The sequence below is a fragment of the Pseudogymnoascus destructans genome (assembly GCF_001641265.1).
Source record: "Pseudogymnoascus destructans isolate 20631-21 unplaced genomic scaffold scaffold_4, whole genome shotgun sequence".
In the NCBI taxonomy this organism is placed as follows: Eukaryota; Fungi; Ascomycota; class Leotiomycetes; order Thelebolales; family Thelebolaceae; genus Pseudogymnoascus; species Pseudogymnoascus destructans.
Genome location: NW_020167523.1, coordinates 84,238 through 100,934, shown reverse-complemented (window position 1 = coordinate 100,934; position 16,697 = coordinate 84,238). Strand labels below are relative to the sequence as shown.

The 16,697-nt window shown below is 45.4% G+C and overlaps 1 protein-coding gene across 1 annotated transcript; it reads left to right on the top strand.

Moving 5' to 3' along the window:
* Window positions 1-14,598: 14,598 nt before the first annotated feature.
* Window positions 14,599-16,336, top strand: VC83_01819 (uncharacterized protein; the record flags this gene model as incomplete). Its single annotated transcript, XM_024465492.1, has 5 exons — window positions 14,599-14,694; window positions 14,838-15,275; window positions 15,329-15,522; window positions 15,867-15,901; window positions 15,951-16,336. The coding sequence occupies 5 exons, from the start codon at window positions 14,599-14,601 to the stop codon at window positions 16,334-16,336; spliced, it is 1,149 nt and encodes a 382-aa protein (XP_024326674.1).
* Window positions 16,337-16,697: the final 361 nt, after the last annotated feature.

The window sequence follows — 16,697 nt, the reverse complement described above, 5'->3', positions numbered from 1 at the left end:
TTCTACCTTTATTCAAGGGATAGGTCTGGAATGGAAAGAATAACTTTGTGGAACAGATATCTGATCTATCTACATATCCCCATAAATACTACTTGCTAATGGAACCTTCGTATGGATAATTGCCATGGCAGCCGAAGATTTAACCACAGAGAATAAATTGTGTAGGAAGAATTCTAATCGGGAACCCAAGGTGGAATCGTAAATAGGCAAGCAGACGACTGTCTTGCAGGCAATTTCTTAATTGGAGGTTTTCGTCAACTTCACTCCCTTGCTGCGATTTCAGACCCAAAGCACCGTCTTACAGATTCCTGGAATGTTGTCGTCAGTTTGGAAGTCACTTCGTTGTTGTCACCAAAACCAAACATGTCTAAGTGCGTCCGGCAAGAATCCACCTGCACCTCTGGGTCAAGTTTCGGTGCGATACACCATTCTCCCTACTGATTATGCTTGATGGGCTTTTGCGATGGGCTATCACCACCAAAGATTCGTCGATGAATACTAAGGGTTATGGGAGGTAAGATACTGGCACCACTTATTAACTCTGGCCTCACTAACAAGCCACTGTAGCACTTCACTTCTCTTATTTGTCTCGCTTGTCACAATTTTGATGCCCCTTATCTGCCGTCGTTACCTTCGTTATTGTTTCTCCTGCGGCGACGTTTGACTTTCCATGCAGGCGGCCTCGATTTCGGACCCTTTCATTGCATCTTGTTATCGTCACAGCGATATTCATTCTGTTGATACTTATTAATACTGAGATAGCCAAGGAAATGACTTAGATTCGTTTTCAAGGTTGAGACGATGTTCACAAAGAAGAGGACACTCATGATTGCGCCCCTTTAGATCCAAATCTAGCCCAAGAAAAGTTACCCCTACCGGGGAAACGAGGGCAGACGACGGGATCAACACCCGCGAGACAACCGTTGGTCGGACCCAATGGAACTCGATGCCACGTTCAAACCTGGACGACCCCGTGACCCTAAGAAAGACAGACAATTCAAGGAACGACTCTGTTTTAACTGCGACAAGCCAGGCCACATGGCCCGAGACTGCAGACAGCCAAAGAAAGGGAACGGCGGACGCAAAGTCGGCAAACAACTCAATGCCACCTGGACAGGACAGTTGAATGCAACGTTTGTGAGCAAACAGGACTGGGGAATAAACGGCGAAAGCACCCCAGAAGACGAGAGCTCAGATGAAGGGTCGGAGGCGGAATCGTTCACCGTCTCGGAACAGGAGACCTTCGATGAACTCGCACCTACGGAACCAATGAGTCCACGGTGCAAGAGCGTAGTAAGACGCATGGCAAAACACGCCCACGCGAAGATTAGGGCCGAACGAGACAAGCCCAGCGGCCAGAGGAGAATCCCCACGCTTAAGGGCATCTACGGGAACCTGTTACAGGGACTTCCGTTAGAGTGCAAGGTGGACGACTGCAAGGATGACCTCTGGAGATACTACGACCAAGTAACGAATACCCACAGGCTGCTTGGCACGTCCCCAGACGTAGCTAAGTTGGAAGCCCAAGAAGCGGAAGAACTGGAGAAGGATGTCGAGCATATGGCTAAACTGAAGAATATGAAAAGCGTCGAACTTTACTACCAGGACCGCAGGAGAGCCCTGGAGAAGTACGACGAGAAAGCCAGAGGTATGCTCCGACGGGAAAATGCGAGACCCACTCCACGCATCGAAAGGAGAGCCATGGAGCAACTAGACACGTTCTCCACGCCTCCGAGGGAAGATAGTGCATGGGTGAGAGGACAGCGGGAACTATCAACGACAGACGCAACAGAGACTGATCATCCCTGGCACGCGTATGTCTACTGGGAGTATTGCAGCGAAGATGACTGCAAGCTCCACTGGAAAAAGAAACACCAGAATCAGTTGTTTCCCCGATCCTCGCCCAGGATACACTTCAGAGACGCAGAGCAAGTTCACGCCCTCAGGCGAAGCCAGTCTGAAGGGGACTTGCCTATCAAAAGCGAACAGGTATACGAGAAATACCCACATCTGCTAGACGAAGCAGAAGAGCGAGGGAAACGATCTCCCCAAGGACCACCATTGGAAGCGGATGAATACTATCCTTCCTCGGACGAGTCAAAAAACTAGGAGTCCTCGACGGTAGGCCACCGGCGAGCGACACGAAGAGGCCTAGTACAGACCAGCTATGCGCCACGACGGGCAGCATGCAACTATATGTGGTCGCTAAGATACAACAGTGACACCTCCGAGCAATGATTGACTCAGGAGCGACGGGCAACTTTATGACAAAGAAAGTAGCAGACACGCAAGGCTTCAAAACAACAATGAAAGCCGAACCATACCCGTTAATGGTCGTAGATGGAGAGCCCATCTCGACTAATGAAGGAATGGTGACCCACGAAACGGTCCCATTGGAAATGGTCATGCTACATGGGCACAAGGAAACGATTCAGTTTGACATCGTGCACATGGACAACCATGCGTGCATCCTTGGTGTGCCATGGCTCAAGAAACACAACCCCCAGATCGACTGGTGGAACGAGAAAGTTGTGATGAGCCAGTGCGCGTGTGAACAACGGACGGACACGCGACAACGGGAGAAACCCTCCCAGGGCCGGAAGGAGTTATGTGCAACCTCCGAGCTCGATGACCTAGCCCAGGCATCCTCACCGACGAGTATACCGGTGGAGTACAAGGAATAGGAGCAATTATTCCAGGAAGGCCCTAAGAACGAGGCGCTTCCTAAGCACCAACCATGGGATCACGAGATACCTTTGGAGAAAGACAAGAGTCCACCGTTCGGACCAATATATCAGCTATCGGAAAAGGAGCTGAAGGTACTTAAGGAGTACATCGATGATAACCTAGCGAAAGGATTCATCAGACCATCCACATCACCAGCAGGAAGTCCGGTGCTTTTCGTACCAAAGAAAGACGGCTCCCTACGGTTATGTGTGGACTATCGAGCGTTGAACAACATCACAATCAAGGACAGGTATGCCCTGCCGTTAATCAACGAACTACACGATAGATTTCAAGGAGCAAAGATTTTCAGTAAGCTAGATCTGCGAGGAGCATACAACCTGATCCGAATCAAGGCTGGGGAAGAGTGGAAAACAGCATTCCGCACCCGCTATGGCCTATTCGAGTATCAAGTCATGCCCTTTGGGCTAACAAATGCACCCGCATCCATGCAACGACTGATGAATGATGCTTTGCACGAATACTTAGACATCTTTACCATTGTCTACTTAGACGATGTCCTGGTGTATTCAGCAACCAAGGAGGAGCATGTCAAGCATGTTAAACTCGTCCTGAAGAAACTAAAGGAGTACAGCTTACTCCTCAAACCAGAGAAGTGCGAGTTCCATAAAAACCAAGTCGAATTCTTGGGTTACATTATTGGAACGCACGGCATCAAGATGGACCAAGCAAAAGTAACGGCAGTGTTGGAATGGCCAACACCGACCATGGTCAAGGAGGTGCAAGCCTTCCTAGGCTTTGCCAACTTCTACCGAAGATTCATCTCGGGATATTCCAAGGTAGCTCAACCACTCACAGAGCTTACCAGAAAGGATCTCGAATTCAAATGGACGGACAAGGCAGAGGCTGCTTTCCAGGAACTTAAGACGAAGTTCACGGAAGCACCTATCCTTGCTACATTTGACCCTGCAAAGAAGATCATCCTCGAAACGGACTCTTCTGACTTCGCAATTGGAGCATGTCTGAATCAACCAGACGAGAACGGTAAGTTCAAACCAATCGCGTACTACTCTAGGTAACTGTCACCCGCGGAACTCAATTACGACATCCACGACAAGGAGCTACTGGCTATTGTCGTTGCCTTTGAGCAGTGGCGAGTATATCTTGAGGGATCCACCTACCCTGTGCAGGTATGGACGGATCACAAGAACCTCATATACTTCACCACGACCAAGGTTTTAAACCGCAGACAAGTCCGCTGGGCAGAAACCCTCGCAGCCTACAACTTCATGATAACCTATCGCAAGGGCTCCGAGAATGCAAGAGCAGACGCTCTCAGCAGACGGACCGACTACGCCGGCCCAAAGGAAGAAAGACCTAGAGCAATTCTGAAGAAAACAGATGCAGGAATACAGTACAACGAGTTACTAGCGACGATCTCAGTCATCGAAGATACAGAACTCGAGGAAAGACTCAAGAAAGCTTACGCAACAGACGAATGCGCCAAGCGAGTCTTGTCCAAAGTCGAAGGCGACTTCGCCATTGACGAACAAGGATTGATTCGATACAAAGGGTTAGTGTATGTCCCAAGTCAAATGAGACGCCCGCTGGTGCAAGAACAACACTCGTTACCAGCACACGGTCATCAGGGAGTAACACGAACCTTCGAACGAATCACTCGACACTACTACTTCCCAGGTATGAGGAAGCAGGTAGAGACAGTGGTCAGAGAGTGCGACATTTGCAGCAAGTCAAAATCCAATAGGCATCTGCCATACGGACAACTCAAGTCGACACCAGTACCAAAAGGAGCGTGGAAATCAATAGCTTTGGACTTCATCGTCAAGCTTCCACCCTCCAAGGACCCGTTAACAGGAATAGAATACGACTCTATCCTCGTCATCACGGAAAGACTCACGAAAAATGGGAAGTTTATACCATATCTAGAAGCTAGCGACGCCGAGGCGCTCGCATATACCTTCATTCGAGTCATATTAGCCGATCATGGGATGCCAGAAGAAATCATCTCAGATAGAGACAAGCTCTTTACTTCGAAATTCTGGAAATCATTGATGGCGCTACTGGGAACAAATCATAAGCTATCAACAGCTTTTCATCCCCAGACAGACGGCCAAACAGAAAGATTAAATCAGACCCTTGAACAGTACCTGCGAAGCTATGTCAATCATCAACAGGATAACTGGGTTCAGATCTTACCCATCGCACAGTTTGCATATAACAGCGCGATGACAGAAGCAACGAAAGTCTCACCGTTCTTTGCCAATTATGGCTACCAGCCAGAAGCATATAGGCAACCAAGACTGGATGAATCACGAGCTGAACAAGCCCTGATCGTGGTGGAACAACTGAAATCGTTCCACGAACAACTTGCGATGGACATCCAATTCTTAAATGAACGATCCGCCGCATACGCAAACAAGAAGCGCAGTATGGAACCTGCCTTCAAGGAGGGGGATAAAGTATACCTACTCCGGAAACATATCAAAACGAAACGACCAAGCACAAAGTTGGACTTCAAGAAATTGGGACCATTCAAAATATTGAACAAAGTCAGCTCAGTTAATTACAGACTGCAGCTACCTAAGAAGTCTAGACTACACCCGGTATTTCATGTCTCACTACTGGAACCAGCAAGAGGAAATACCCCAATTGCGACCGACACCGAACTCCAACCCGAGAATGAGATAATCGAATATGAGGTCGAAGCGATCCTAGACAGAAGGTTAGTAGGACGTCGAGAAGAGTTTTTGATAAAATGGGAAAATTACGAACCTACGGATAATTCGTGGGAACCAACAAGGAACATCAGCAAAGAACTGCTGGAGGAATATCGACGCCGCCATCCGCCAGCCATTGATCCCAAGATGCAGGGGAGTAGGCCAGTGGATCGGAGGAAGCGGGGGTCCCGGTCACAGACGAGGAGACAGCGCTAACTGCCTGTTCCTCGGCCTCAACAGCGTCACGCTTCTCAGCAGCCACACGTTCAGCCTCCTCTGCCGCATCAAGCTCGTCGAGGGTTTTCAAACCTCGCCGGAGCATATCTTTACCACGGGTTCGGATGAGGCGTTTCTGCTTCCGCAGACGAAGTAACTTCGAAAGGGTTTCTTCCTCTTCGCGATCCAGGCGATCCTCCTCCCGTTCGAGCTTCACCCAGTCGGGATGCTCAGGACCCATACAGTCACACTTTTCTTTCAAGTTGCGACGAACGCACTCGGCGCACCGCCGTGAATCATTTGGAGACGACACGCAAGTAATGTTTCGCCTCACGCAGTTCGAGCAAGAATCCATTTCGGGTAGTTCGTATCCGTGGTTCTTTATTCGACGGACAAGATCGTTGCGTTCCTGGAGTTTGTGGGCAGTGTCAGTAGGCATGTTGCATGTTGAAGGACTCGCTGAGGAGCAGCAGAGTCCCGGGGGCATGGACGTACTTATAGGATTCGAGACGAATGCCCAGGGGAAGGGAGCGAGTGTTACGACGGAACAAGAAGGCTGGCCAACTACAGGACAGGAAGGAGGGAGGTTGCATGAGACCGGCCCTGGTACCTGGAGGGCAGCGGGGAATAGTAGTTCCGAAAGTATCACGTGACGGACTCGCAGGATGATGAGAAGAGTCCTAAGAGTCCAGGACTCCGAGGACTCGAGTGAGTTCCCAAGAGTCCACTAGGCACGACGCCACTATATAAGTAGATAGTATTTCCTTAGATAGGAGCTTCGTGCTCAACTCAATACAGTATTTGTTATATACTAGTAACGTGTTACTTGAAGCCTTTGTGTCTAATCCCCTGCCTCCTCTGATAAGTAAACCTTTACGCAAGAGAACCTCTGTGTCTTCTATCGTTTAGAAGTCAGCGTTACAGGAGGGTGCTAATAAAAGTTAGTAGTGATTACTATAATTATTACTATAAACTTACGGAGGGCAAGGTATCGCTCAATCTCTCCTCCTTAATCTTCATTTTGACTAATGGAATTATAGCTCCGCTTTTGATTTAACATTAGAGCCATTGGATCCTTGTCTAGTTCCATGTAGTTTGACTGGTGCTGCTTCGATCTTTCTTGGTTTGTGTAATGTTGTGTGTATAACGCCCGGAATTCCTTCTCAAAATGCCCCCGCCAGTTTTTATTAGGATTCAACCAACAATAATCAGGGTTAAACACTTCCATCTTTAACTGTGGAGATAGAATAGCACCAAAAGCGTAGAAGTTACCAATACCTGTACAAGATAAGCTATAATACTTATCAAGCTTTTGTACAGCTTTATCAATATCTTTTAAGAGCTTTGGAATCCATGGATCTTGTAATGGTTTAAGCTGGCGGGTACACTCCTCAAGCCCTTCAAATAGCTCATCATATGCTGGGAGAACAAAGCCTAGTCGTGCACCACTTGCTATACCTATATTTGAAGTCCAGAAGCTAAACTGGCGAGTAACATCAATAAGGTAGGTGATATGTTTCCACTCTTCCGAAGTAATATGGAAGATAATAGCTGGAGTAAACTCAGTTGTAAACTTATTTACTGCTTCCTGGAGTAGGACCGCTCATAGCATCATATGTAGTGTTGAATCCCACTGGGTTGAGACATCTTGGATAAGTCATAGGACTTTTGCTCCATCTTTAATGTATTGTCTTTGAATTCCCATACATCCTTCTCTTCGCTGTGAGCTATAATTCACAAAGACAGCTAGCTTCCGAAGCTAGTTTAGTATTAGTTGTGATTACTATAATGATTACTATAGACATACCTTGGCAAGTGTCCATGGAAGACCCTTTTCCTTACTTAGATCTTTGAGTTCGTCTACTTAATTGTCATCCCAGTCAATCTGTAGCTCTGAGTTTGATGGGTTTAATCGAATTGACCCAAGGAGAGCCTTCTGTGCAAGCTGAACAATATGTGCAAAGCATGGGATATGATGAATACGTCCATCATGGTATCTTGTTGGCTCAGATGATAACTCAGCTATCATATCGTTGATAATTGCCATCATTGAAGTATTGTTACTTGCATTATCAGTTGTAATGCAATGAACTCTACCATCTAGGTGATATTGAGATATAACACGCTGAACAATAGCCGCAAGGTCTTTCCCAGTATGGGCTCCATCGAGATACTCAAATCCAATTAGAGCTTCACGGTATTCCCATTTCTCAGTGATGAATGTAGCCATAATACCCATGAAGGAGTGTCTTGTTCCAGGGCTAGACCAATTGTCAAGGGATAATGCACACCTCGACCCAGGAGCAAGACCATGAAGGGCAATCTGTTGTGCATTACCTACCATAACATCAAGGTGCCGCCGTAGGGTTGTTGGTGAAGGAAGTGGATATTTCTGGTTCTGCCATAGTGCCATCTCCCTCCATATAGGATTCTCAACTGATCGGAATGATATGTTTAGGGATACCACAGTCTCAAGAACAAAACTGTAGAAAGCTTCCCTTGGATCATCTTCTGGTTGGCGCATAGTCTAAATAATAGTTAGGCATATTTTATAGTAATAAGTATAGTAACCATGCTTACTGGTAATGATCCTGAAAGGCGGAGCTTGGATTGATGTAGTGTAGAAGTGTGAGATGATTTCCTCAAACTTCCAGCTGATCGAAGATGGGAACTCATTGTGCTTATCCCTGCACCCTTTACACTTGGGTGATTGAGTATTCTAGAGCATTTTCGGCAAATAACAATTGGCTCTCCAGTTGATTTCCAAGCACCTTTGTCACGGGTACAGGGCGACTCGGGGGGTCGAGCCTGTGTCGAAGGGACGCGGTCGAGGGCACGGTTAAGGCCTGACGAGTCAGGCTACGGGTATAGAGCGGCTCGGCTCCGTTACGGCACCGAGCCATGCTACGTCCACCCGCAGCAGCCTAATCAGTCAGGCCACACCAATTAGGCTGAGACACGTAGTCACCTCCGAGTCGGAGGCACGTCGGTTGCGGACCGCCCGTAAGCCTGCACTACATAACAATAGCTGAGCCCCCATTTTAAGGGGGCTCAGAGTTTAGTCTGTGGAATACCATATTGATTGCTACCTACCGGTCCTAGCACGCTGTCCAAATAACCCCTTACAACCTTGGTCAAAGTCTCTCCATACATTTGAAGTCCTAGCTGTTGACCCCCAATTGATTTGCTTATCAGTACTTAGAAACAGATTTGGTTGCTCTTTATACCAGGACTGATGATGCCACCAGTCATTGAATAGTTCTGCTTTTGAAGGCATCCACTTTAGCACATTAAGACCTCGGATTGTAATTAGACCATCCCATTGGTCGCTTAGAGGCTGAGAGGACTCAACCTCAGGTGTTATGTTGCTTGATTGAGGATCATCAAGAGAAAATACATCACTATAGATATGTGTATGTATTGGTGAACTTAAAGATTGGCTACAGTGTTCGGCGAATCACCTCCCGAATACGATTCGGCGATTTGGTGATTCATTCATATTTTTGAGGTATTCGCCGAATCATGACTCGAATCTAATTCGACTCATGATTCGAATCTTTGAGGCTTAAATAGAGTGTATAGAATATTGAAAACTATGGAAAATATTTAACTATGCCTAACCTATATCTTCACTTGCATCTTCGACATCCTCATCTTCGACATCCTCATCGTCGACAATTATCCCCCAATCCCGTAGACATAGTAAATATCTAATTGTTGAAGGCAATAGTCTATTCCTTTTCTTTGTGACAATGTCAGCTCCTTGGCTAAAGACCCGTTCTGATGCTGCTGATGTTGCTGGAATTGCTAAATAGTCTCGAGCTATTTGTGCAATTATTGGATACTGATACTGCTTTGCTTGCCAATATTTAAGGATATTAGTCTCAGGCTTATCAACTCCTAGCTCATTAAGCCACCGTCTCCATTCAACCTCTTGAAGTATAGGCTTTTGATGCTTAAACATCTCATCCTCAGAGTCCACTTCTTGAGGTATATCCTCATCCTCGTTATCAAACATAGCATCCATTTCCTCTCCTCTGCTCGAATATCATTGTCCCGTGCTTTATAATTGTTATAACAAGCTGCAAACTATGCTCTTGCTCGTTCTTTGCTTGTGTTCTAAAAGCTTTCAGGCAAATAGAAGTCAAATATACTAAAATTAAACCGAGGATCACATATTGTTGGAACTGTTGAATGGCTTGACCATTGGCTTGTTGCAAGTGAGAAATAGTCGTCTAATTTGTTGAATGCAGCAGTACAAGCTTTGTTGATACATGTATGCTTAACAGTCTTCTTAATCTTCTTAATTTTATCCATTAGCCGTAGATAATATGGAACACAGTAGTTAAGTGTTGGATACCAATCTGCTTGCACCTTTTCTGAGATACGCTTAAAAATCTCAAAGAACTATGCAAGAGCATGAAGTAATTCCCATTCTTTCGAAGAAATCTGGATATCACGCATGCTTATATCAAGAGTCTGTGATGCACAAAGCGCCGTGATTGGCGCCTCCATTGACAATGCATTTTGTGTTTAGTTCCATCGTACTGGCATATCAATTGCAAGAGTAACAGGCTTGATTCCAGTGGCTATAGCATGAGAACGAACACTATCCTTCCACCCTCGATGATTCCTAAACACATAGATGTGCTTGCGGAGCTTTGTTAAAGCGTTAACAACTTCTTCTTTTTTGGAATAGATAGCATTAATGTCATACTGACATTTGTTGCACTCAGTTTGCTATCAAACTCAAGAGCAAACTTAGAAATCTCCTCCTCAAACCTACAAGTCACTATACATATTTTGGCTTATCACACCAACAACAAGAGCAATACTACTCAACGATTGCTACCTCTATGATTCATTACACGTCATTGCTCCTTAGTTACTGGGCCGATATGACCACATAGCATATCTCTACAACCCTCTATGATTCATTACATGACATCACTCCTTAGTTACTGGGCTAATACTACACATGACATATCTCTATCAACTAGAGGCCTAGAAACATAAACGATAGCTCTATAAACCTCTATGATTCATTACACGTCATCGCTCCTTAGTTACCCACAAGATTGGTTAAGTTATGACATAATTTGTCTATAGGGGTACTCTGACCTTGGACCTCCTTTCACTTCCTATAGGCTAGAAACCTAGGAGATGGTATGGGATTCTCTTACATCGACTACAGTTACCAAGCCTGGTTAGTCATGGAAAGTCTTGGAAAATGAGAGAACTACACTCCTTTATGTCATACTGACATTCGTTGCACTCAGTTTGCTATCAAACTCAAGAGCAAACTTAGAAATCTCCTCCTCAAACCTACAAGTCACCATACATATCTTGGCTTATCACACCAACAACAGAAGCAATACTACTCAACGATTGCTGCAAACTCTTCTACTACATCTGTTTATGCTACATACATCACGGCATATCATTTGGACACTCATTGAACAAGTTATTAAGAAAATCTCCTCCTTAAGGGGGTGGGCCAATACTACCACATGGCATATCTCTACCAACTAGAGGCCTAGGAACATGAACGATAGCTCTAGAAGCTTCTACAACCCTCTCTGATTCATTACACGTCATCGCTCCTTAGTTACCCACAAGATTGGTTAAGTTATGACATAATTTGTCTATAGGTACTCTGACCTTGGACCTCCTTTTCACTTCCTATAGGCTAGGAACCCAAGAGATGGTTCTATGGGATTCTCTTACGTTCACTACATGATTAGCAAGCTAGTTGTGGGTTGCACTTGATTTCTAATACATTTACCAAGCCTGGTTAGTCATGGAAAGTCATGGAAAATGAGAGAACTACACTCCTTTGGCATAAATAGGATTGCCCTTTCCTTAAGAAAGGGCAAGCAGGCAATACAGTAAATCGACTAGCACATACTTCTACGTCTTTTCCAAGCTTCCAAGCATTGATCTTGTTATTCTCTGTTTTTGAAAAGTCAGTGAGGTGCTAACCTCTGACTTACCCCTGAGTTCTCAGACTCAACATTTGTTGCAACTTGTCTAAACCACTTCACCACATCATACACCTGATTGCTGCGTTGTGGAATAGTCTAAGCTACAACCCTTTGGCTCTGTTTCCTAAGACAGTGTGTTGTCTTAGTAAATTCATCCCTTCCTTGGGTGGCTAGATTCTCATATCTGGTGCACCCACCATTACACTTTAGCATAAATAGGATTGCCCTTTCCTTAAGAAAGGGCAAGCAGACAATACAGTAAATTGACTATCACTTACTTCCACGTCTTTTCCAAGCTTCCAAGCATTGATCTTGTTACTCCTTGTTTCTGAAAAGTCAGTGAGGTGCTAACCTCTGAATATCCCTGAGTTCTCAGACTCAACATTTGTTACAACTTGTCTAAACCATTCCACTACATCATACACCTGATTGCTGCGTTGTAGAATAGTCTAAGCTACGACCCTTTGGCTCTTTTTCCTAAGACAGTGTGTTGTCTTAGTAAAATCATCCCTTCCTTGGGTGGCTAGATTCTCACCTCTGGTGCACCCACCATTACAATTAATCTGAGTATAAGCTAAACCCTCTTGAACTCGATAGCTCTCAAGCTCTTCTGATGGTACAGCTTTCATCGTCATAAGAGCTGCTTGAACAGCTAGATTTATAATATGTGCCATACATCATACATCGCCATCTTTAACAGTAAAGCTCCATGGCTGATTTGTTGTTGTTGGAGCATCTGCTGCTCTTCGTTCGTATTGGTTGAGCATTGCTGCATTATTTGACGCATTGTCTCTTGTGATAGTAAAGACTCCATGTGTAATTTTGAAATCATCTGTAACTGAGAGTAATTGCTGAGCTAGGTATTAGCCAGAATGAATAGGTTCAAGTATCTAGGATTTTTGAATGTTGGACCCAATATTTTGATATCCAGTGTACGGTAACAGCAGCATGATCTGTTCCATTTATAGCACTCCAAGCATCAGTTGTAAGTATAATCGCCCACCTGCTTTAAAATATGATTCTGTAGTTCTAGTTGTAGCTGCCTGTTACGGCTAAGTGCTAGTGCTATGGCTAGCACTTACGGCTGCAACCTCACGTGATGGATAACATTGGATATCATGGATATTATGTTATCCATGTTATCCACAGCGATCCACGGAATTGTTACAGCTACAGTAACATGATGTCATGGTTACAGGGCCAGGGCCTAGTAACGTGACGTGTGAGTCACAGTGGGAAGCAGGGTAGGCTGCCATGTGACAGGGCTAATGGATACTTGCAGAAACTAGTGGATATTGGAGAGTTCAGCTATCCACAAACTATACTGAATATCTAGCTATCCGCCAACTATCCAGATTACCCATGAGGCACGACGCCACTATATAAGTAGATAGTATTTCCTTAGATAGGAGCTTCGTGCTCAACTCAATATAGTATTCTTTACAATACTGTAACTTGTTACTTGGAAAGCCTTTGTGTCTAATCCCCTGCCTCCTCTGTCAAGTCAACCTTACGCAAGAAACCTCTGTGTCTTCTATTGTTTAGAAGTCAGCATTACAGGAATGTCATGTCATGGATAACATTGGATATCTTGGATATTATGTTATCCATGTTATCCATGGGGATCCACAGAATATCAGGTGATGGATAACATTGGATATCATGGATATTATGTTATCCATGTTATCCACGGATATCCCTTGGTGTAAGGACACAGGGCACCCAGCTCACAGTAATAGCATATGAGAGTACGAGTCGGAGGCTAAACAGATGCTATCCTATAGGTCTACTACGAAGGATACAAAAAAGATGATGAGGAACCCCGTTGGGTCAATCCCCTTAAGTACCTGAAATGGGTCTGACTCGGCTAACCTGCCCTAACTCTTCCCACGTGACCATAACCTGCCCGACTGCGGAGGCATCCTTACACTTGGGCACGACGCCACTATATAAGTAGATAGTATTTCCTTAGATAGGAGCTTCATGCTCAACTCAATATAGTATTCTTTACAATACTGTAACATGTTACTTGGAAAGCCTTTGTGTTTAATCCCCTACCTCCTCTTTCAAGTCAACCTTATGCAAGAAACCTCTGTATCTTCTATCGTTTAGAAGTCAGCGTTACACTGGAGTTGTACCATGAGGATTTGGCTTGTAGAATCTAGACAAAGATGCACGGTTCTGAGGGCCGATATTGTCTTGATTCTAAAGTTTTCGAGCAGATTTTGAAGACGCTTCAAAGATAGTTGGATGCTTTAGCTCAATATGTCTCCATAAATTGCTTGTTGTATTTTGCGATACTGGTTTAGCTTCAGGCATATATGAACAGCCTTCTTGTGTACAAGCATATTGCATCTTATTAGGAGAGCCTCTTAAGATAGTACGAGAATATAGATTCTTTGTAAACAGAGCAGAATGAGTGACTGGTAGGTGTAGTGTTGTGGTACTGCTTTGTGGTAATGATGGTGAAGACGATGAGAATACGCCATCATTACTGTTATCTTCATAAATAACATGACGTCAAGATCCTCAGGGGCGTCAGACAACTCGGAATCACTCATAATGATGATAATTGTAATGATTGAATGTATTAAATTGTTGAAGGAGGAGGTTGCTCAGACTGATTGGTTGGGCGTGTTGGGCGTGTGGCTCGCCAACCGAATCGGGTTGCGGACCACCCACAAATAGTTCTGTAGATAGCTTCACTCAAAACAACAATATAACACATATTCTAGTGAACTGTTGTTCAACTCAACTTGATGACTTATACTACCGCTGCAAGTGATATCATACACTTCAACATAAATGTCAATCTAAAAAGCTATATATTGAGGATGACAGTAAGGCTAGATGCTTGGACATCTTAGACATCTTGGCAAGTATTCAGATCATTCAAATACTTGCTGAATCATGATTCGAATCATCAAGAAATAGCCTGAATCAGATCATGAATCGAATCTGATTCGGGGTGAATCATGCCGAATCACTACTATGAAGTTCCTCTTCCCTGTCGCTCTCGCCACTTTTGTGGCCTCACCGTAGCAAAGGATTGCTCTGCCTTGGGCGCCAAAGTACCAACTTGTTCCTCATCCTGCCTGAACAACGTCGCCTGGAAACACTGCGAGTCCAAATACTTCGCATGCAGCTGTTCTGCAGAGATCTTTGCTAAAATTGTCGACGAGAGTCGGCTGACTACGTTGCTGATTCTTGCAAGGGCGAGGCTGGGTCGGTCTTCGAGCCGCTTGAAAATTTCTGCAAGTGTGGGCTTGGAAATATCAAGCCCACAACAAGTGCCGACCCCCAGCCAACGGAGACAACATCTACCCGCGATGCCGAACAGAAAGAGATCCCAAGTTGTGGCGTAGATTGTTTGAATGCCGAAGCTTACAATCAATGTGAATATGGCGATCCAGAGTGTGCCTGCAAGCCAGAGACCCTCAACCAGATTGTTACAGGTTCGGTGGATTGTGTTGCTAAGGCCTGCGATTCCAAAGTGGAGGTATTAAAGCTGCTCGAGAACTGGTGCAAATGCAATGTTGGAGACAGCCCTAGCACCTCGACCACCTCTGCAAGGCCAACCAAGTCTGCTACCACCTCTGAAGAGCCAACCAAGACTGCGACAACTGAGGAGCCAACAGAGACCGCAACTACTGTTGAGCCCACTACGTTGAGCACAGGTGACAACCTCCAAGTTAACCACCCTAGCCTCACACTTTTGCCACAACAAAACCGCCTGTGCTACCGGTGATCACACAGACCCTGACTCTTACCACCACCTGGTATCCCGAGGAGACAGATGGCCCTGTCCCAACTGGAGAGACATCAGAGGAGCCTGCTCCGACCATACCTGGCCCAGATACGCCAATCTACCCAACTACCCCTGACTCTCCAGGCACCATGTACGTTCCATCCGCCACCCCTGTCAGGCTGTCGCAGCCATTGAGGCTGCGGGTGTCATGGTGAAGCAGAGCTCTGGCTTTGTAGCTGTTGTTGCTGTCGTTGCTGGTCTTGTGTGGCTTTGAACGTCTGATAATGTGAAGTGGCGGAAGGAGCAGTTGCAATTTCGGGGGCCCATTAGGTCATGGCATGTCATATAAGTTCTATTCGTGTTGTAGTTAGAGAGGGCGGTTTGTATGTGCTGGTAAAGGGATACTATTTGTCTCCAGGACTCTAATTCAATGGCATGACCTCGTCTCAAAAGAGAATCGAATTGTGTATAGTGTGTGAGCTAACTTTGCAATAGCTGCACCTACCCATTGCGTGATGAGCGTGAAATGCGTCGCACAACCACTATTGTGTCAAACAGTGGATGCCAACACATGTATAGACGATCACACCGGTTACTTTCCGAATTTGAAAATTCATGCAAGTTCATCCGTCACAACTATGGGGCCGATCAAGTATCCGAAGTATATGGTATTTGTACCAGTTTCGGATTTCATACTGGAGACTGCACATTTGGAACATGGACTCTACAACCTCGGACATGGGTTGTTTAGAGATGAGGACGGAGTATGGTTTGATGATGGGGAGATTGAACGGGCTGAAGGCCTACATGAGTCAGTCCGGCGTGGTGAAGATGGGGAAATGTATCGCAAAAGGACAGATGGTGTGTTTAACGGCTTATATGTCGGCTTGGAGAGAAGGGCGGCGATGGTAAGGAATGGCTTCAATAGCGTCATGTGCATTGCACATAATGTATTGATCAGCTGAAAGAGAAGAGTTCATAATATGAGATACATGGCTGCAGTTTGGTTATTTGTTGTTGGATAGCCAGGCCTGGATGGCGAACCACTCCATCTGTGCAGTCGATGAGCGAAATCGATGACCTTCACCGATAATGACGTAACATCACAATAATAGTCTCGTTCCCAACTGGGAAACAGCTGCAATTTCACAATTTCAAGGATACTCAGTGTATAACTGGTGAGGGCTCACTGAGACCACTGGTCGTGAAGGTTCATCGGGTGGTGACGGGCCATCGATGCCATCAGATAAAGGATGGACACGATCAAGTGGCCCATCCTTTATCTGATCCTTGACATTAAGTGGGGTTCCATTGAGTGCACGTGGC